Source organism: Crassostrea angulata, chromosome 1 (assembly GCF_025612915.1).
Source record: "Crassostrea angulata isolate pt1a10 chromosome 1, ASM2561291v2, whole genome shotgun sequence".
Lineage (NCBI taxonomy): Eukaryota > Metazoa > Mollusca > Bivalvia > Ostreida > Ostreidae > Magallana > Magallana angulata.
This window is the reverse complement of record NC_069111.1, coordinates 41,349,083-41,372,065: the sequence shown is the minus strand read 5'-3', so window position 1 is coordinate 41,372,065 and position 22,983 is coordinate 41,349,083. Positions and strand designations below refer to the sequence as shown.

The window sequence follows — 22,983 nt, the reverse complement described above, 5'->3', positions numbered from 1 at the left end:
AGTTGTTTTCAATGGCATTTTAATTAAACCAGCATTGTTTTTTAAACAAAGAAGAATCCCTCAGATATTTTCTACTCCCCTTTATCCAAATCTTGATCAGCGGAAAATTGATTTTTCTTTATAATCTGGTGATACGAATCTACCTGTGAAATCTCGGGATAATAATAGATGACAATAAAACAGCACTCTATAATTCATAGGCTAAATATCAATGTTCATTATGGGGTATTGATTTTGATTGGAAAAAAAGAAAAACACCTCTAGGTAACAACAGATAGGGTTTCAATAACACCATTAATGTTGTATTCTGTGACAAGGTGATATATGACACACTACTGAAATTGTATTAGGATCATCCATTTTACATGCATTGAATCTTAACACATGTACACAATGAGCAGTACTGACAGAGACAGAATCTTTAAAACATGTCATTAGCAATGGATTTTAAATCGGGTCAACTTGAAAATACATGTATAATTAATGACACAGAAATATATGGATCAAGAATTCAAAGTACAATGTAATTTTTTACACTTAGTATCCTCATAGTCTCTTATAACAATGTTTCAGTTCATTGGTTTAAAGTATTACACATGTATATAGTTAATGTTGGTGCAAGTTGCTTTTAGAAATAATTTTCTTGATCTTTAATATTCATACATGCACATGGCTACATGTACAAGATAGTTGGCAGTTTATCAAATGAAAACGAGGATACCCCGACACAGCTATTGAGATTTTTTAACTGTTCTCCACCTGGTTTGAAGTTTCCACGATGACAACTCTGTTACAGGTATCCTACATAAACATGTCGTCATAGCCCGGGGGAGGCATGTGGTCAGGATCAGGCCTGGAAATAAGGTTATACAATTATATATATTTACTGTGTAAATCTAATATGGGTATTCCGATAATGCTAATGTGGTCTAATCAAACATTGAGCCATAATCATAATAACATTTACATAATTTCAATAAATGTACATTAAAATGATATCAATGTTATGCAGGCAGCTACTGGTGTGATCAGCTGTTATAGCGGTGCTATCAGCTGTTATAGAACAATATCTCACCCAGGCCTCATTCCAGGGGGTCCAAAGGGGTCAAATCTGGCTCCAGGGGGAACAGCACCCCTGTGGATAAAAACAGTGGCATAAGACTACAAGAATAAATCAAAGGCATAATAGTTTCTTCGTTACCTGTAAATTATAATATGCACATGGCAAACCACTTTCAAATCTGGTTTTTTTTTCACTTCTATAGTGATTTCTATAATCTTTCCATATTGATATAATTAGATTCTGAATGAAAGATCAGTTTTTGTAAATGTAACAATCAAACAAAAATTAAATTCGGTAAATGGTCTACATTGATACATGACAAAAACTATGCTCAACATGTATAATGGTAAACAATGTCAACAACAGAATAGAGAAAGCACTGACGGTGGGAGTCTGCTGGGGAGTCCAGCGCTGGGGTCAGGCCGCATGCCCGGTATACCAGTCCTCAGTGGGTCAAACATCATTCCTCCGCCTCGTCCTGCAGCAAACGGATCAAGGTCACCTCTTCCAATGGAAAATGGATCATCTGGTTCATTCCTTATATTTTTAAAAAAGAACATTATACAGTACATGTAAAAGCTTGTTCTTTTTGTGCACTAAATCTTAAATTTACAGTATTTTAAGCAATAAAACATTTATGTAAAACAAAATTCATTTCAAATTTTCTCCATATTCATCTGAAAAGTGTAAAATAAGGGGAGGTTATGGTGACATGAAATTTATATGTCAACACATTAGCCATATTTTGAAATCTTCATTCTAAACAGCATAAGTTCAGAACTGGTAATATTTTATGCCATTATATATGACCTCCAAAAATTATATATAAAACATGTTGATGCATTTTTTGTATGTAAAATACAGGTAGTAAAATGTAAAAAGAAAGACAACTGCGATTCAATGTATACATGTATGTACATACCAACCACCAGGGTTACGCATTGGTGGTCTTCTTGTAGGAACTCGGAGAGGATCCTCTTCCTCTAACCTTGACCTTTGACCCCGATTCCTTTCCTGACTTGGTTGACTTCTAGTAGTACTTTGGGGCTTTAGTACTGGATCCACAATAGATGATTTAAACAAGGCACACAATTCATCTAAATTTTTGTATGTCCTGCAAGAAAAAAGGGAAAGATACAGTAGATTGGCAAATAATCAAGATGGCTTAATTTCACTTTGTTCGCGATTTATCATTTCCCCCAAAAATTAAACCCATCGTGGATATTATAGTAAGTTTTCAAAAACGTTTCAATGCTTATATTCTGATCAATTGATTTTCTAGCTGCATGAAATTAAAATTATCACAATTGGTACTTTATGAGAAATCATGAAATTGAACACCTTAGAATTATAACAACTTACAGTAGTTTACTATGTAGATAATATTGTGTTATATCTTCATATATTTTAGCAGAGTAAAAATAGGCGGGGGAATGAAATCAGCTCATAAAGAGAATTTAGCATTATATCTAAGATTCCATACTTCAGTTGTGTGCAATTTTTCAGTTTTATTATCTGTGTAGTCAGTATTACTACCTGTGTACTGTAGTCGGTGATATTACCTGTGTACTGTAGTCACTAGTCAGTGTTATTACATGCATACTGGCAGTCAATGTTATTACCTATGGAGTCATTGATGTTACCTTTGTATCCAGTGCATTACCTGTGTATTCAGTGTACATGTATTACCTGTCATGAGATTCAATAATATCAGTAGTTGTAGTCATTGTTATTACCTATGGAGTCAGTCTGGGTGTTATTACCTGTTATTACCTGTGCAGTCATTGTTATTACCTATGGAGTCAGTCTGGGTGTTATTATCTGTGCAGTCATTGTTATTTCTTGTGTAGTCATCATTATTTCTAGTGTAGTCAGTGTTATTACCTGTCGTAAGATTCAACACTTCCAGTTGTGTAGTCAGCTGTTCTCACATTTAAACTCTCCACTGCTTCTGTTCCCTTCTTCTATAATCCAAAATTAAGAACCCATTGTATCTATGATATTATATGCATTAATATCTTATTAAATTCACATATCTAAAAATACATTAATATAGAGATAAATTGAGGACTACCTAAATATAAACTTTCAGTACCATGAAATGAACTAGAAAATCATCCTCAATCTGGATCACTTTAAGAATGTAAACAGCATCTTTCTCAGCTTTTGAGGAATAACGCATGGCATAAAAGCTGGGGGAGGAACTCCATCCTGTGGGTAGGCTCTCAGATCCTTGCTCTTGCTCTGTTGATGTATCTGAGGACTAAAAGATGAACAAGAACATTATTAACAGGTATGGTCACAAATGAATACAGATAAAACAACAGTATATGGACACAATATTAAAATATTTTACATATGCACATAATCAAATGTATATGTCTTTTGAGGAGGTGGTTGTATCTTTAATACAAATTCTATCATTCCACTAACAGTGCATCAGTTTGTTTGATCAAGGATGCTATGAATAGCATACTTTGCATATCAAACAAGAATCCAACATGTGTATTAAATGACAGTTTACAAGTATGAACCTATTTGTAGCAAAGAGCAACATGTGATCAAATCAAACATGCAGCAAACACAAACTACCGGTAGTCAATAATTTCTACTCCAAATTTTGATAATCACACTGATAATCAATTGTAGTAGACCCTATATTCTTCTGAGATTTCAAAAATGCAAGAATCAAATCTTGACAGTTCGATAAAATGTGTTCAACAGTCTGCTTGTGATGTAAGAACCCATTAAAGCAATATGACTGGTAGTCAGTATTAATATATTGCTGTTTTATTAATTAGTTGGGTCAGTTAAACATTTGATTTGACTCATGCCGCCTCTAGTTGGAAGTGGCAAATTTCCATTTTTTGTGAGTTCAGTTCTGACCTTTTCCTGGCAGGTAAAATATCAAATCATTAAAGAAGCCAGAAAAACCTCAGATACTAAAATTTCTGACTATAGTCTGTCCCAAGTTAATGCTTCCATCACTTTTTGATGATTTTTGATAAAAATACACATACCTATGAAAGAAATACAGTTGAAATCGATAAAAGGGAATGTATCCAAGATATCTTCATTGAACAATTATCATTTTTCATCCATAAAAGTTCACAGGAACGAAAACAAATTTCTTACGGAGATTTATAATAGGAAATGTTAACATCTTTTCTCCATTTGAAAGTACTCGATATAGGCCTACCTCGCGCAATTTTTCAACATTATCATCTGGGCTTATTAATGGCTGATGCAATGCAAGACTTTTCAATTTTTGGAACCAGAAGCGATAGAGGGGGCGTTTCAAAACAGATAATCTGGACATTTTTGATATTAGTGGAAGAATGTAGTTTGAGCACAAAGGTATTTATGATTATTGAAATATCAAGCAAAAAGTGGTGGAAGCAAAAACTTGGGACAGAGTATAGAGAAGAGTTCAAGACCTTGTGAGGAAATGGCAAACGCTACCTTTAGTATAATATATCATAGTTATATAAAGAAGGAACAATTTGAAAATTTATATCTATTTCAACAATTTTCTTTTTCACGTCTACTCTAAATGTCATTGATTGATTTTGGTCACTACCCTCAGCTGTAGGCTAATGTTATACTAGTAGTTGGGTTTTGTGATTGATATGCAAAAATGTATTTTTATTTCAACGAAATTGAACAGCCCTGAGTGATATGGTAATCAATAATTAGAAACCTTGATAATCTCGATTAAACAAATGGAAACGTTGTTAGAGAATGATACTAATTTAATCAAGTATATAGAATTATCAATAGCTTTTCATTTTTTTGTTTTTCCAAACATCCAAAGTGAAAGTAGACAATGACAACGCAGTATGAATTATGAAAACTGACACAACAGATTTTACCTCCTCTCCATTTCCTAGACATTTAAACCCCTTTGATATTAGCTCCCAATGAAGAACTGCTATTAAAGCATCCTGACTTGTCTTGATTTGACTCTTAATGCTGTTAAACAGAAGTTCTAAGCCAGGGGAGGCCATTGTGAAAGTAATCTCTAAACAAATGTCTTGGTGAATTGCTTATTTTGTTTTTATTAATTCATATATCTCTTCATTCTTGCAAATTTAACATTTTTTATCTATTTGTTTTATAATGAAATGGTACTGATGAAAGTGTTGATTTTATTTTTTTTGTCGTTTAATTTTGTTTTCAGATTAAAGGGAACCAGATTAAAAACATGGCTGCCCCCATGAACACAAACGCGAATAGTCTGCAGTGCAAACATGGAAAAACATACTTGTTGTATTTTGCAAATCATCACACAGACTTCAGAATTGCTGTACGTATGACTTATCTCAACTTGTTAGTATTGAGTATTGAATTCCCCAGTTCATGAATACAAACCCCCATGTTAAACACATAAAAGACTCGACGTATGGTCAGTCTCCCGTATCTAATGCGCATATAATGTTACTTGGGCTAAGTCAGATGATCAATTCTGGAATTGGAGTTGACGGTAGAAGATGTGCATATAACTTGTAAATGGGGTTTAAAGTCTCTCCCAAGATATTTATGCACCACATTTGGGCGATTTTTATGAAAATATATAGGCCTATATACATGTATGCCTACTTGTGAAGGAAGTGGAATTGAAATCGATGAAAGGTAAACATTCCTAGATATCTTCATTAACACATTGTCATTTTTCACTCTAAAAAAATCCGGAGATTTATAATCATAATGGCCCGTTATGGGAAATGTTTACATCTTTTCTCAATTCAGAAGTCACTCAGAATACCTTGCACAATTTTTCAACGTTATCATCAGGGCTTGCCGCAATACAAAATCCCCAACATCACATTTTTTAGCCGTGTATTTATAAAATTGATAAGCTAATGGGGGCGTTTTAGTTGAGAAATCTTGGAAATTGTTCATACTTTTGAAAGAACATTGTTTAAACCCTAAGGTATTTATAAATATTGAGTAATTAAGCAAAATGTAAGTCAAAATGTGAGTCAAGGATATCTTGGGACAGATATGGGTATAATGGGGGTTAGGTACAATATACATAGGGATGATTATTAACCTCTCCAACTAGTCAAGATCTTTACTCTAGTGGTAACATTCCTGTCATCTGACAAATTCACTTGGGTTAAGTCAGTCACCACTGTCTGCGAGTTGTTCTTCCTTCCATGTTACTAATTGGGGTCTCATCCGACCCATTATTAGATGTGAAGTAGAGTGGCTCCATTCACTTATGTAGTTAAATTGGAAGAGTGAGGGAGTGTGATGAGGTTATGGATAGAGATGATTACTAATGGTGAGTACTGGGTAACCAGTGCAACTGGTCTGGATCTTTTGGTCTTGTGGTAACATTCTTGATGTCAGATTAGGTGATTTATATAGGCGTAGGTGTTTCCCCTGCAACAATAAATGACCATCACAGTTTCTAATTTTGCAATGAGCAATTGTCTGGGAATGGGTGGATTGAGAATCCTACCTGGTAGATCATTAATAGGACTTAAGAAGAGTAGAAGTCTTAGGCCTGTACCATTATCAAATTGTTTAGCATATACCAGTAAGTCTCATTTAGAAAAACGATATATAAGTACATGAAAGTGTCTTGAAAAAGACTTTTTTATCATGTTCATAATTTATAGAATGTTACTGTAGATTCCTTATTTTGACTGAGTACTTAATTCCACAATTCAAATGTTTTCCATCATATCTCAAGAACATAAAATCACGAATGCAGAATTTTTATCATAGTTTCATGTAGTTTACAGATGTCCAAAAAATAAAAGGGAGATTTTGAAATTCGGTGATGTGCTTCTCACAATTTTACACAGATTTTAATTCCTTGTGTTTAATTAGAAATCTACTGTAACAGTATTGATTTATAATATCCTAATATTTCATTTTTCTCTAAACACACAGGAGTTGGTTGCACTGGCTGACATGTTTGGTATTGACCTTCTGGTGGCAGATTTGAAGTTTCTTGATAAAGAGGTATTTTTAATTTTTAAAAAATTACTTTTGGTAATGTCTGTTATGCTAGTTGTTTGATTAAATTTCTTATTAGCCATGAACAAAAAGTTGATACACTTTGCCAACCCATGGCATCTAAAGTCAAATAATGTAGCCAAGTGGTTCTTATTGTTCTGTTAGTCTTAAGGACGTTGGATCCTGCGATCAAAAGTCTCTAAGTTTATTTCTAAAGTATTCTTTAAATATCTACACACATATCTAAACCAAAATTCAAAACAAAATTTTGGGGTCTATATGCTCCTCTCGGTGCTACGGTGTATTTAATATGACCTTTCTGCACTGAGAATGCAAATTGCACATAAATCGCTTTTCCCTCTATAATTTTTTATCGAAATGAACCATGGTATCAAATACAAATTTACATTATTTAGAATTAATAAAATTAAAATTATCATCATGAAAAAGTTTGCAATTGTTTCACCTTATTGATATTTTGACCTTTTTGCACTGAAAAAATACTATTTTTATTCATAAACGATTCAAAATGCAATTAAATAATTTAAAAGTCTCAAACTTTTTCTCAAATGATGACAGACTTGTGAAAAGAAACTTAAATATTCAGAAAATAAAACCAAAAGTATGGGTCTATAATGTAAATTTTGAGATATGGCATGAAATAAGCTAATTTTAGGGGAAAATTGGAGTTGATTTTTTCTTTACTTTTATGAAATATCACTTAAACATGCCAATATATGTCGATAGAAATATTGAAATATTGTTGAAATATGTTCTTTGAAACAATACGAAGATATCCCAATGCATAAACTATCTGAAAATTTGGTCTGCACGGAAAATAAGAAAGCTAAAATTACGGTACTCTAAAACAACTGAGTTATGAAAAATGTTCATTTTCTTCTTAAAAACCTTCCGCCACAAAATATAGTCCCTTACTACACTCTCTAAACATGGAATTTTTTCTTCACTATTTTATTCAATAGAGTTTATTTGGCATTGTAAAAAAGGAATTTACAAGTAGATTTCATATATGACACAGAATTTCCAGACTAGAGGTGACACAAAATGGCTACCCAAAATCAGAGGATCGAACCTCTTTAAGTCCTGAACCTTACACAATTTTTTCATTGTCTTAGTCTACCCAATCACATGCAATGGTACACTTTGGTGTTCGTTACTGGTACTATTTATAATTTCCAATAAATGATCATGTATTTAGGTCCAATTGCCCATCACTAGCATCATGCATCAGAAATGGGTTTTGCTTTAAGTTTTATTTGCTTTAAAAAGAGGATAAACCCCTAAATGGCCACAATTTCATCTTGTGTGAAATTAGAATGCAGATTATGTTTTAACTGGGAAAGTATGTACAATTGTTTAAATAAAATATGAATGCACATGAACATATTTGTTGTACACTGGATTAAATGCTGTGGTCATGTCATTTTTATGGTGTAAAGACTGATAATATATTTATTTTAAATCAATGACGTTCATTATTTCTTTTTCAGTGTCCATTTTTTGTTGTCCATCTTTCTTCAGAAGCAGATGCCAAGCAGTTAGCCAGTAGAAGTGTGCTGATTAAGTAAGCACTTATCTTTCAATTCAGTGTTTGGGAGGCAAATCTAACAAAGATTTGTGTTTTTGAATTTATTTTATAGTCTTAAACAAATACCACATACATTGTAGTTGTGTGTTTATTGAATGCATTTACACAGTGTACAATTTTTAGGTCAATCATTGAATTGTGGGGCCATGGGATTACTCATGCGGATTTGTTTGAAGACCTCAGAAAATCTAAGGATTCAGTGGTAATCTATTCATATTCCATGATTCAAAGTCAGAACAATAATTTTGAAAATATATATATTAAAAAAAAGAAGTTTTCAGCCTTTTAAAATATTGGCCAATTCATTTAAGTGAATATGGACTGCTCTTTATCTTTCAGATGTCACATCTAATGGACACTGCTTCATTTAAAATTGTTGTTGATGGTTTCAATAAGTCACTCCCTCAAAAATACAAAGTCCAGAGGATTGAGGTTTGCATACTTTTTAGCTCACCGAGACGAAGTCAGGGGGAGCTTATGCTATACCGTCGGCGTCAGCGTCCGGACCTGGTTAAAGTTTTTGTTGCAGGTCCTGTATCTAAGCTATTACTTGTCCTATCTTCACCAAACTTGCATGGATGATGTATCTGGACCTACTTATGGACTTGAAAGACTTGGATGCTGAATCTAAGTGCTAAATTTCAGATGCTGGAGGAGGTTAAGGTTGTTGGACCAGGTTAAAGTTTTTGTTGCAGGTGCCCTTTGATAGCAATATCTAAGTTACTGCAGGTCAGTACTTCACCAAACTTGCATGGATGGTGTGTCTTATAAAACTGATGCACCAGACAGGCTTGAGTGCTGAATTTGAGCTTTAGGTTTCGGATGCTGGAGGAGGTTAAGGTTTTTGGAGCAGGTTAAAGTTTTTGTTACAGGTGCCCTTTGATAGCAATATCTAAGTTACTGCTGGTCCGTACTTCACCAAACTTGCATTGATGGTGTGTCTTATGATACTGATGCACCAGACAGGCTTGGGTGCTGAATCTGAGCTATAGGTTACAGATGCTGAAGGAGGTTAAGGTTTTTTGAGCTGGTTAAAGTTTTTGTTGCAGGTGCCCTCTGATGATTATATCTTAGTTACTACTTGTCCTAACTTCACCAGACTTCCAACGATGGTGCGTCTTATGATACTGATGCACCAGACGGGCTTGAATGCCGAGTCTGAGCCATAGGTTTCAGATGCTGGATATGGTTAAGTTTTTATACCCCCGCAAACGAAGTTTAGGGGTATATTGGTTTCACCCTGTCCGTCTGTCCGTCTGTCCGTCTGTCTGTCTGTCCGTCTGTCTGTAGACGCAACTTTGTCCCCCCTATAGAATTTTTTATTACTGCATGGAACAGTTTGAAAATGTGTACATATGTTGAACACCATCTGAAGATGTGCACCTGCAAATTTTTTTAAGATCAGACAAGATTTAATGATTTTATGACAGTTTTCATTTTCCTTATTCCATATATTGTACACTAATGTTGAAAAGTAAGGGAGGTAATCCTTACAGATTTTATTAATTAATTAATAGAAAACACTCTAAAATATATTTATATAAATACATCCAGATGGAGTTTTTTGTCTTTATGTCTTAATTAATAAAAAAAAAATATTTTTTATAAGTATTCTATCAACTGACAATGCAAAGTTTTTGTTTGTCAATGATAAATTCTTAGGAGCTAATGAGAACATCAAAGACAAGTGTGGCTGAATTCATTTGTCCCAAGGGAGCCATTATCTGAGCCATGGTTCAGATGGAGCATGTGTTTAGGTTGCACTACAGTATTAAATTCTACTATATATTCTTACCAAAATTGCACAACTTTACATACAGATTAAAAATTCAAAACGAACTTCTGGAAAAAATCCTCTTGACATCTTTTTAAACAACGCTTCATTTACAAGTTTCTAGCAAAATACACACGTGCATCCAGCAAGGCGTGCGACTTTGTTTACATCGAAGTTACACATGTGCTTGAAAATCAAGCCCGGGACTTTTCACCCCCCTCCAGAAACAACGCGCATCAAAAATTCAAATGACCTCGCATTATTACAAAACTGGGATAGTTAGACCTCTTACACATTGTTTTTCATCTCATACAAAAAATCAGCTCCTGTCTCGAGCGGAACCGCCCCGAATTCAAAGGAAAATTCGGGAATTATTTTGGCTCAGCCATGTTTTGACGTGAACCTTCAGTGAAATACTGTTATGACACCTGCAATATAACTCATTTTTTGTTATCGCAAAATCAACATTAATAAATTGATTAATACTCATTGTGTTGTGTGACTAAAAAAAAATTATGAAGATATCTACTCATTTCAGAAAGTTATGAGCGATTTTTAAACACCACGGTGAACACGGTGGCCACTGATTTATGAAAATATGATCAAAGTTATACTGTATGCATTTACACGATGTTTTGATATTCAGTGATTTTTTGGTTTTAAATTGACAAGTGATGTATGAAAATGTATAAAATGACGCAAATTAATTAATATCATGTGGACCCCAGAAATTATGTCGGCCAAAAATTCAATGACCCTGCCTCTGGGGGGTGGGGTAGAGAAAACGTCATTATTTCATACAATTTATGAAAATGGTGAGAACCTTTGTCCAAAATAGCATGGTATTGTTCTAATATAACTAACATGAGTGATACATCTCAGCTGTTTTCCGCTTTCGAATCAATATTTCTCAATTTTGGACATAAATTGAGCATTTCTTACTGTAACACAAGGGCCTAAACAACCGATTTTATTTGATATTCACACCCCGTAGAATATTTTGTTGTTTACGACGATGAATACTACATCGTATTTGATCTGCTAAAAATTTTCCGGACAGTTTAGACGGTCCGATCTACTATAAATCGCTCATTGTTTTGAGGCAGTAGAACATTTCAGAGGAAATCTGGGCTAATTTTGTATGCATCATTAAAAGCAAAATAAGCGTGCTGCTGGCTACAAAACCCCATTGTTTGTCATTTTTTGTCTAAACACACTGATTTAACACCTAAAACACAGGTAAAACAACTTTTAACATAGCAAACCCGTTTCCCTGCAGGTTGCACTACAGTATTAAATTCTACTATATATTCTTACCAAAATTGCACAACTTTACATACAGATTAAAAATTCAAAACGAACTTCTGGAAAAAATCCTCTTGACATCTTTTTAAACAACGCTTCATTTACAAGTTTCTAGCAAAATACACACGTGCATCCAGCAAGGCGTGCGACTTTGTTTACATCGAAGTTACACATGTGCTTGAAAATCAAGCCCGGGACTTTTCACCCCCCTCCAGAAACAACGCGCATCAAAAATTCAAATGACCTCGCATTATTACAAAACTGGGATAGTTAGACCTCTTACACATTGTTTTTCATCTCATACAAAAAATCAGCTCCTGTCTCGAGCGGAACCGCCCCGAATTCAAAGGAAAATTCGGGAATTATTTTGGCTCAGCCATGTTTTGACGTGAACCTTCAGTGAAATACTGTTATGACACCTGCAGGGGAAATTGATAATCTGTAAAATGGGTGATGGTTTTGGGGCTATTTTAAAACTGTTTCATGTAAACCAAAAGGTCTATCATTATAAGGAAATAAATAATATAATTATTAATAAAGAAGTTAAACTATTTTTAGAGGTTGTTTAAATTTATTTGTCAAGTAATTTGATGAAGTGACCCTATTGGGCATTAATTTAAATGAAATTCAAAATTACTGATATGATTGAAGTGTTTTGGCAATTTTAAAATTGTTTGTAATATTAAATTTTCTTTTTTACATATTTTTACATAGTATGGTAATTATGGTAATGTTTTGGGAGTTTATTAAATTTAACAAGCTCATCAAAGAAAATCATAGTCCTATGGGATCAATTTTCTGATTTGGAGTTCAATTGTGCCATAGGAGAAAGTGAGGAAAATTTGAAACAACTAATTGCATCTGTCAAGACTCTTATTAGAAAGATATTGAAAGTTTTATCAACAGAAGAGCATTGCTTGGCTACCGGTATTTCTATTCACTGCAAAGGGAGGGGTTATTGTCATTTTGTTGGTTTTTCTTTGAATCAATTAAATTAAAAAAATATATCATCAAATACATACATTTGTAAATGTATTACTGTTATAGATATATATTTACAGTGAAATTCTGACAATTTTGATTTTAGTTTTTCTTTGTTAACTATTTTTTTTTTTTTTACATTTCGAGAATTTAATTTTTAGCTCACCGAGACGAAGTCAAGGAGAGCTTATGCTATACCCTCGGCGTCGGCGTCGGCGGTGGCGTCGGCGTCGGCGTCCGGACCTGGTTAAAGTTTTTGTTGCAGGTCCTGTATCTAAGCTATTACTTGTCCTATCTTCACCAAACTTGCATGGATGATGCATCTGGACCTACTTATGGACTTGAAAGACTTGGATGCTGAATCTGGGTCCTAAATTTCAGATGCTGGAGGAGGTTAAGGTTGTTGGACCAGGTTAAAGTTTTTGTTGCAGGTGCCCTTTGATAGCAGTATCTTAGTTACTGCTGGTCTGTACTTCACCAAACTTGCATGGATGGTGTGCCTTATGATACTGATGCACCAGACAGGCTTGAGTGCTGAATCTGAGCTATAGGTTTCGGATGCTGAAGGAGGTTAAGGTTTTTGGAGCAGGTTAAAGTTTTTGTTGCGGGTGCCCACTGATAGCAATATCTAAGTTACTACTGGTCCTAACTTCACCAAACTTGTATGGATGGTGCGTCTTATGATACTGATGCACCTGACAAGCTTGAATGCTGAATCTGAGCAATAGGTTTCGGATGCTGGAAGAGGTTAAGGTTTTTAGAGCTGGTTAAGTTTTTGTTGCAGGTGCCCTCTGATGATGATATCTTAGTTATTACTGGTCCTAACTTCACCAAACTTGTATGGATGGTGCGTCTTATGATACTGATGCACCCGACAAGCTTGAATGCTGAATCTGAGCAATAGGTTTCGGATGCTGGAGGAGGTTAAGGTTTTAAGAGCTGGTTAGATAAAGTTTTTGAAACAGGTGCCCTCTGATGATAATATCTTAGTTATTACTTGTCCTTACTTCACCAGACTTCCATGGATGGTGTGTCTTATGATACCGATGCACCTGACAGGCTTGAATGCATAGTCTGGTTTCGGATGCTGGATAAAGTTAAGTTTTTAGGAACAGGTCACATGTTTAATAGATGATAGTACTATTTCAAACTTGCATAGTTGATTTAACTGTAATATGAATGAATCGCAGAGGTAGCTTCAGATGCAGAGCTTGATCTCCATTATCAAGGATGCTAAAAAATAAATCTTAGTTATTACTGGTCCTAACTTCACCAAACTTGAATGGATGGTGTGTCTTATGATACAGATGCACCTGACAGGCATGGATGCTGAATCTGAGCCATAGGTTGCGGATGCTGGAGGAAGTTAAGGTTTTAATTGCTAGTGCCTCTGATGATGATATCTTAGTTATTACTGGTCCAAACTTCACCAAAATTGCATGGATGATGCGTCTTATGATACAAATGCACCTGATGGGCTTGAATGCTGAATCTCAGCCATAGGTTTCGGATGCTGGATGAGGTTTAGTTTTTTGGAACAGGTCACATGTTTTATAGATGATAGCTTGCATAGTTGATTTAACTTTATTATAAATTAAATGCAGAGGTTGCTTCAGAAGCAGAGCCTGATCTCCATTATCAAGGATGCTAAAGAAATCTCCTACCTCACTCAAACCAGCTCGATAGATAGATGTGTTTGTTGATAAATGATATAACATGATTCCTATGATAAAGTATTGTATGATATGAAACAATATTGTTTGATATGATACAATATGATATCATATGTTATATTATAAAAAGTTATACAATACGATATGATATTGTATCAATTTTTTTGATATTTTATGATATGATTATGTATCATGATATTGTTATGTATAGTATTGTATATTATGATACAATATTGTATAATATTATATTGTATTTTTAATTTATTATTTTATCACATGATACAATTACATAAGATATTGCAAAATATTATATTGTATCCTATGATACAATATTGTATATTCTATAATATTGTATCATACAATATTGTATAATATGATATTGGTTTCAGTAATATAGAATAATATCACATGGAATTGTATTATATGATATTGTAATATTATATAATATTGTATTATACGATATTGTATGATATGATATTGGTTTATATGATATATTATCATATCACATGAAATTGTATTATATGATATTGTAATATATTTTTTTGTGTCATATGATGCAATATGTATAATATAATAATGTATTTTATAATATTTTACCATATCACATAATATTGTATCATTTGATAAGATACAATGTTGGAATCAAATTATATTGTATTATATGATATAACATCATATAATGTATCAAATATGTTTCAGTGTCATTCAATACAATATCATTCTATATTATACAATATAATATCATGTTTCAGTGTTATGATGTATTATGTAATATGATATTGTAATATGATACTATATTGTATTATATTTTATGATATTGTATTATGTGATCAAATACAATAAGGTATAACACAATACAATGTCATATCATACGTTACAATATCAAATCTCATTATTGTTTATTACAGTATTTTATTTATTATATGATATATATTATATTAGAAATATGATATAATGCAATATTTAATTTTATATCATTGTATTGATTAACATATGAACATATGATTATCATAAAAAAGTTTATCAGATGATATAAGATATTTTGTCAAAACAGAATCCATGAATATCCAAGATCATAAAGTATGATTTTCATATAAAATGATAAAGGTGGTCTTATGAAGGTGATGTCCCATAAGGGTGATGCTCCGTCTCGGTGAGCTTAGTAATCTATGATTACCTATGTTTGTATGTGTTCCAAACCTTATTTATTATTCAATTCAATTATTTGTCCCATTTGAAATTAGCCTAGCGGGGGTATTAGTCCCATTAGGACAGTTCTAGTTTGGAACAGGTCACATGTTTAATAGATAATAGTACTATTTCAAACTTGCATAGTTGATTAAACTGTGGAATGAATGAATCACAGAGGAAGCTTCAGATGCAGAGCTTGATCTCCATTATCAAGGATGCTAAAAAATATATCTTAGTTAATACAGGTCCTAACTTCACCAAACTTGAATGGATGGTGTGTCTTATGATACAGATGCACCTGACAGGCATGGATGTTGAATCTTAGCCATATTAGGTTGTGGATGCTGGAGCAGGTTAAGGTTTTAATTACTAGTGCCCTTTGATGATAATATCTTAGTTATTACTGGTCTGAACTTCACCAAACTTGCATGGAGATACATCTTATGTATACTGATGCACCTGACAGGCTTGAATGCTGAATCTGAGCCATAGGTTTCGGATGCTGGATGAGGTTTAGTTTTTTTGGAACAGGTCACATGTTTTATAGATGATAGCTTGCATAGTTGATTTAACTATATTATAAATGAAACGCAGAGGTTGCTTCAGATGCAGAGCCTGATCTCCATTATCAAGGATGCTAAAGAAATCTCCCACCTCACTCAAACCTGCTCGACAGATAGATGTGTTTGTTGATAAATGATATATCATGATTCCTATGATAAAGTATTGTATGGTATGAAACAATATTGTTTAATATGATATAATATAATATCATGTAATATTATAAAAAGTGATATGATACAATATGATATTGAATCAATTTTTTAAATATTTTATGTTATGATATTGTAACATGATATCGTTATGTATAGTATTGTATAATATCACATGAAATTGTTTAATATTATACTGTAATATTATATAATATCGTATCATACGATATTGTATAATATGATTTTGGTTTATAATATGATATATTATCACATCACATGAAATTGTATTGTATGATATTGTAAAATATATTATTGTATCATATGATACAATATGTATAATATAATGTTGTATTATATATTTTACTTTATCACATAATATTGAATCATTTGATTTGATACAATGTTGTATCAATTTATATTGTATCATATGATACAATATCATATTATGTTTCAAAAATGATACAGTATCATACAATATCATACTATATTATACAATATAATATCATATGTTTCAATGTTATGATGTATTATATAATACGATATTGTAATATAATACTATATTGTTTTATATATTATGATATTGTATTATGTGATCAAATACAATAACATATAACACAATGTCATACCATACGTTACAATATCATATCTCATCATTGTTTATTATGGTATTTTATTGTATTATATGATATATGTTGTAAATATGATAGGATGCAATATTTTATTTTATATTAATGTATTGATTAACATATTAACATATGATTATCATACAATTTTTTAACAGATAATATACAATATTGTGTCAAAACAGAATCCATGAATATCCAAGATCATAAAGTATGATTTTCATTTAATATGATAAAGGTGGTCTCATAAAGGTGAAGTCTCATAAGGGTGATGTCTCGTCTCGGTGAGCTTTGTAATCTGTGATTACCTATGTTTATTTATGTATAACTGTAGTGTATTTCTTGTGCATGACACTGTTTACAACTTTGGAGCTGACAAAATTCCTAATGTTAAATACCAAATCAAATCTGTAATTTTTACAGGTATTTAGTAACACAGCAATGCTGGGTGAAAAAATGGGCATCATATATGGCTTTTATTGTAAATGTACAAAATTAATGCAAACAATACTTTTTAGTGAGTGATCAGTCTGAGAATAGATATAAAGATAATGTATTTTTCAATTTTGGGCCCAGATTGAATACAAATTGACAACTACTGTGGAATCATTAAATTTTGTGGGGGCAAATTTTTGTGGATTGCTCAAGTTTTACAGGTTAGTGGGGACGTAATTTTGTGTATTATCGTATTCCTACAAAAGGAAATATGACTTTATAACCCTAATTTATTAATTCGTGGGGATGATAATTCTAATTCATGGGGATGATAATTCGTGAATGAGAGGTACCCACGAATCCCACGAAAATTGAGCCACCACGGAATCTAATGATTCCACAGTATTAGAATGCCAGTATATAACTTAAAGCTGTCAAGAATCATTAGAGAAAAGCCTTTATGTAAGAAGGTGAAATGTGTCAACAATATGATAGGTATTAATTGAAAGAAGTCTATCCATTTTCAGAGACTTACAGAGGATGCTCTCCCTTTCAGTGGTAAAATCAATTTAAAAAATCCCGATCAACTGTACTATTTACTAGAGGATTATGGGAAACAGTCCAAGAATGCTGACTCAGTCCCACAACATGTGTACTTTGGTAGGTGGGTAAGTGTTCTATAAAAGCAGCTTTCATTGATTAGTTTATGATTCCTGTGCATGCAAATGTGTTTTTGATACATTCTGTACATGTAATATTTTATTACTTGTTTATTGCATTCAAACATAATTTTTTTTTACTATTTAATAAAAACGACATATAGTAATATTTTTTAAAGATTTACTTTTTTTGCAAGAATTCCAACATGCAATAAAATAAGATGTACATATACATTTATTTTTTATGCATTACATGTACGGTACATTAAAATCTGGTTGTTCAATGTTTTTTCTCCAACATTTTTGTTTCAGTTAACGGTACATCCTTATTTTTACAGGTTGCAGATGGAAATAGAAATGAAATTCAAAATCAGGAGGTCAATAAAAGATCCTTTATAGGTATGGAACATGTATATTTTTATTTGTTACAAACTGATATTCTAACATACAATTTTATAGCCAAGTTTTGAAGATTTTTTCTTATTTTAAATATCAGGTAATACCAGTATGGAAGCAAGCCTTTCACTCCTGATGGCCAACTTATCAAAAGTCCAGAAAAATATGTTGTTGATTGATCCATTTGTTGGGACAGGTGAATTTTTTATTTCTATGATAACTGGGAATAGTAAATTTTGAGGATTAAGTATCAAAGATATAAAGATAGAACACCAACTAAAACAAATACATGTATGTAATACACGTATCGATATTATTATATGAATGTTGTTTTGTAGGAAGCATTCTTGTGCCTTGTGCGTATCACCAAGCATATGTCATGGGAACAGATATCAATTACTTGCTTCTACATGCAAAAGGTTTGTTTACATATCACTTGATAATTATTACTCAGTAGGTATTGGTTCCAACAGAAAAGTGCATCATCCTTTTATGGAAAACTTAATGAATGTCTAGATCGATGGCCAGAAAATCTCGTGCATGTCTTTTTCAACTTACATTTTATCATATGTTTACAAGATAACAATATTTTAACATATAAATTGAAAGTGTATTTCCTATCCAAGCATTAATATAGATCTACATACTATGAATTTTCTAATCCCTGTAATTAGAAGACAGATGCACTGTATAACAATTTTTATATTACAATTTTTTCCATAATGTTATCAATATATCTCACATGCTCCATCTGCATGTATTCTAGTATCAGACCCTGAATTTTCTGATTCTTATCGTTACATGATAGATCGGCTGTATACACTATGTTTTTATACAATAGTATGGGGTTGTAACTATTGTAGCTAAGCCGAGCAGACATAAACAGAAGACAAGGTCCCCCGACGAGAGCATCAGGAACAACCTAGCAGGCTACGGATTAGAGGCGTACTACGGCGACATTATGGTGGCTGATGCCTCGCGACACGCCATGTGGAGAACAACGGAGATATTTGATGCCATCATCACAGATCGTATGTTCATTACAAACATAATTTTGATATCAATGCTTATTGTAAACCTAATGTTATTTTCATACCATATGTGGGAAGATTTATTGTCAAGACAAATATTTCTCAATGCAAATCGTTCCTGTAATATCACATTTGTAAAGTATTATCAAATTGGACTCGGTTGCTAAAATAAGTTGCCAGTGAACCAGATATACATGTGTTAAAAAAATATAAAATAAGTAATTGCAATTAAAAATTTGTTTGCAGTACTTACATGTACATGTATGAAACATGAATATTTTTACCATTTGATAAAAATATTTTGAAGATACCAGTGCTAGTAAAAAAAATAATAAATTTAAAAGCCAAATTGTCATTTAGATACCAAGTATAATGTGGTAAGTCATAAATATATATCTAAAGTGTTGGATCAATTTCAGCACCTTATGGTATCAGGGAAGGGGCCAAGAAAGTTGGGAAAGAAGAGGCTGTCACACTAACCCCAGATCAGTAAGCAATACATGTACTAGTATTCATGCTTGTTTGATGTATAGGCATACTCAGTTGCATACATTTAGCTTCATTTTGGCTGCTGCATGCAAATTATGTAGGCAGTGCCTGTTGTCAATTTATTTTTTTCATAATAAGACATTGTTAATGAAAATTAAATTATTAAATTGGTTTTTTTTTCCAGACGAGTAGATCACATCCCACAGAAGGTAGAATATGATTTGTCCAATATTTTCACAGACCTTCTAAACTTTGCATACAAATTCTTGCGGACTGGTGGACGACTGACTTACTGGTTCCCAGTACATAGAGCTAAGTAAGTTTTGAAACAGTGTCCAATAGATTGTGTCTCATTTAAAATCATTGCAATATTTTAATTAGTTTTAAGCTCTTGAATAAATACGTTCTATAGAATCTATACCGCTGTTTTTTTTCATTCATCAACTTTTCTACTATAGAGTTTGATAATGCTTTACTAGCCATTTTTTCATTCACATTATCAAATAGTTACAAGGAGGAAAACATTCCGCATCACCCAAGTATGAGGCTGGTGTCGAACTGTGAACAAACAATGAACCTCCGAATATCTCGTCGTCTGATCACCATGGAGAAGATTCAGCCATACAGGGTCAGTACTGAAATATGCTTTTCCTTGTATCTGGTGGTCTATTTGATTATGGTTTTTCATCACTTCACATGCTCCAAAGTGTTATAATAAAAGATGTTGTCTGTTCTTTGAACTTTATTATACCCCCCGCAAACGAAGTTTGGGGGGGTATATAGGAATCACCTTGTCCGTCCGTCCGTCTGTCTGTTCGATTCGTGTCCGGTCCATATCTTTCTTATGGAGAAACATTAGAAGTTCTTACTTCACACAAAGATTGCTTATGACCTGAGGGTGTGTCATGACCTTGAACCAAGGTCATTCGGGCAAGGTCAAGGTCACTGGCAGAAAAAGTGCAAAATTCGTGTCCGGTCCATATCTTTCTTATGGAGAAACATTAGAAGTTCTTACTTCACACAAAGAATGCTAATGACCTAAGGGTGTGTCATGACCTTGAACCAAGGTCATTCGGGCAAGGTCAAGGTCACCAACAGAAAAAGTGCAAAATTCGTGTCCGGTCCATATCTTTCTTATGGAGAAACATTGGAAGTTTTAACTTCACACAAAGAATGCTAATGACCTAAGGGTGTGTCATGACCTTAACCAAGGTCATTCGGGCAAGGTCAAGGTCACTGACAGAAAAAATTGCAAAATTCGTGTCCGGTCCATATCTTTTTAATGGAGAAACATTGGAAGTTCTTACTTCACACAAAGATTGCTTATGACCTAAGGGTGTGTCATGACCTTGACCCAAGGTCATTTGGACAATGGCAGAAAAAAGTGCAAAATTCTTGTCCGGTCCATATCTTTCTTATGGAGAAACATTGGAAGTTCTCAGTTCACACAAAGATTGCTTATAAGATAAGGGTTTGTCATGACCTTGACCCAAGGTCATTTGGGCAAGGCCAAGGTCACTTGCAGAAAAGTATAAAACTCGTGTCCAGTCCATATCTTTCTAATGGACAAATATTGGAAGTTCTTAATTCACATCTAGAATGCTTATAACCTGAGAGTATGTCATGACCTTGACCAAAGGTCAATTGAGGAAGTTCAAGGTCATTGTTAAAAAAAAACAAAAAAAATCGGGCTCAGTATTCTAATAATTCAAAATTGGAATTTCGTTTGATTCGAGTCATGTTTGTTAACATAAGGATGCAAATGTCCTCATGCATTAACAGTTAACTTGAACTAAAATGGAATTTAAAGAATAGAAATAGGTTTGTGTACTCATATAAGCATTAACAGTTTTAAAAAATAGAGCAGTTTTTATTTATAGAAAATGGACGATGAAATAGATTCATTCAATATTTTCTATAATAGAAAAAATACATGAGTTATGATTTTTCTTAGCGGGGGGTATCAATTGTGAGCTTGCTCACAGTACCTCTAGTTTAGGCAGAATGGGACACCTGTCGATATTATGTTCATGTGGATAAAAGTTATTTTTAATCAAGATACTACTTTCACTGGTGTAGAATTTTCAAATTTTACAGTATTTGACCAAAAAATTTGTTTTAAAATTTATTGTAAAGGTAAAAATTATAAAAGCCCCACTTGGATTTGAACTCATGAGATAATGTCTCAATGATTTCCATGGCATAAAAAAAAACACTTTAAGATTTTGTATTTTTCTATATAGAAGAATAATCTACAAAAAATATTTCCTCAATGTATAATATAATATGAATAGTATTAATGAGTTTAAAAGATTATTTTGACTAGAAATGTCTTTATTTACTAGATAAGAAATGGCTATGAATTTGTTGATGTAACTAAAATCCGAGCTCATCTCCCAATCAACATGACGTTCACTCATACTGATGATTAAATTGATGTTCAATGGATGATTTGTTTCAGGAAGACGAGTCACTGGCCAGTCAGACACATGTAGATCATTATTTGAACTCATCCTTCAGGAACATGTATTTCAATGTGTCAGAAAATCAACAGAAATCTGTCACCACAGAAGGAAACACGCCGGACAGTAAAAAGCCGCCATAATCACATATTTGAAGATACAACAAAACACTGCCCTATAGATCCAATGGCTACAAGGGGCTCCCAAAATAAAACAGAATAAAGGGAGGTCACTGGAGATTCAGAAATCTTGTAAAAGTAGACTATGAGATTGAACTTATCTTGCAGCACTTTTATATCAGAATATCATTTGACAAGGGTTTGTAAAATAGCTATCTAAACTCAACATCATTTGATTTTATGAATTCTAAACACAACTCTCTCAGAAAACTTGGTCTGTGATATATGTCATTTTGCATTATACATGTAATAATAAATGCTTAAGAAGCAATGAACTTACATTGTTGTCTTTTATATGATTCATTTCTGGAACAAAGTTGTCCACAGCAAATTACTTTACATGCCAATTATTTGTTAACCCAGCAATTTCCGTGATATTTTATAATTTTTCACTATTATGAGGAAAATAATGTCTACCGGTACTTTATTT

General features: G+C 32.9%; 2 protein-coding genes across 2 annotated transcripts; one reads left to right on the top strand and one right to left on the bottom strand.

Annotated features, from left to right (window-relative positions):
* Positions 1-2: 2 nt before the first annotated feature.
* Positions 3-5,107, bottom strand: LOC128184693 (proteasome inhibitor PI31 subunit-like). The gene is made up of 7 exons (XM_052854267.1): positions 4,936-5,107; positions 3,159-3,326; positions 2,948-3,027; positions 1,986-2,177; positions 1,448-1,600; positions 1,076-1,135; positions 3-853 (listed from the first exon to the last, which is right to left on the bottom strand). The coding sequence occupies exons 1-7, from the start codon at positions 5,068-5,070 to the stop codon at positions 802-804; spliced, it is 840 nt and encodes a 279-aa protein (XP_052710227.1). The 5' UTR covers positions 5,071-5,107; the 3' UTR covers positions 3-801.
* Positions 5,108-5,261: 154 nt separating this feature from the next.
* LOC128184067 (tRNA (guanine(10)-N2)-methyltransferase homolog) lies at positions 5,262-22,828 on the top strand. Its single transcript, XM_052853395.1, has 14 exons — positions 5,262-5,369; positions 6,968-7,039; positions 8,545-8,618; positions 8,766-8,844; positions 8,982-9,074; positions 17,865-18,005; positions 18,335-18,395; positions 18,493-18,588; positions 18,731-18,811; positions 19,256-19,423; positions 19,843-19,912; positions 20,097-20,228; positions 20,420-20,540; positions 22,374-22,828. The coding sequence occupies exons 1-14, from the start codon at positions 5,268-5,270 to the stop codon at positions 22,515-22,517; spliced, it is 1,434 nt and encodes a 477-aa protein (XP_052709355.1). The 5' UTR covers positions 5,262-5,267; the 3' UTR covers positions 22,518-22,828.
* Positions 22,829-22,983: the final 155 nt, after the last annotated feature.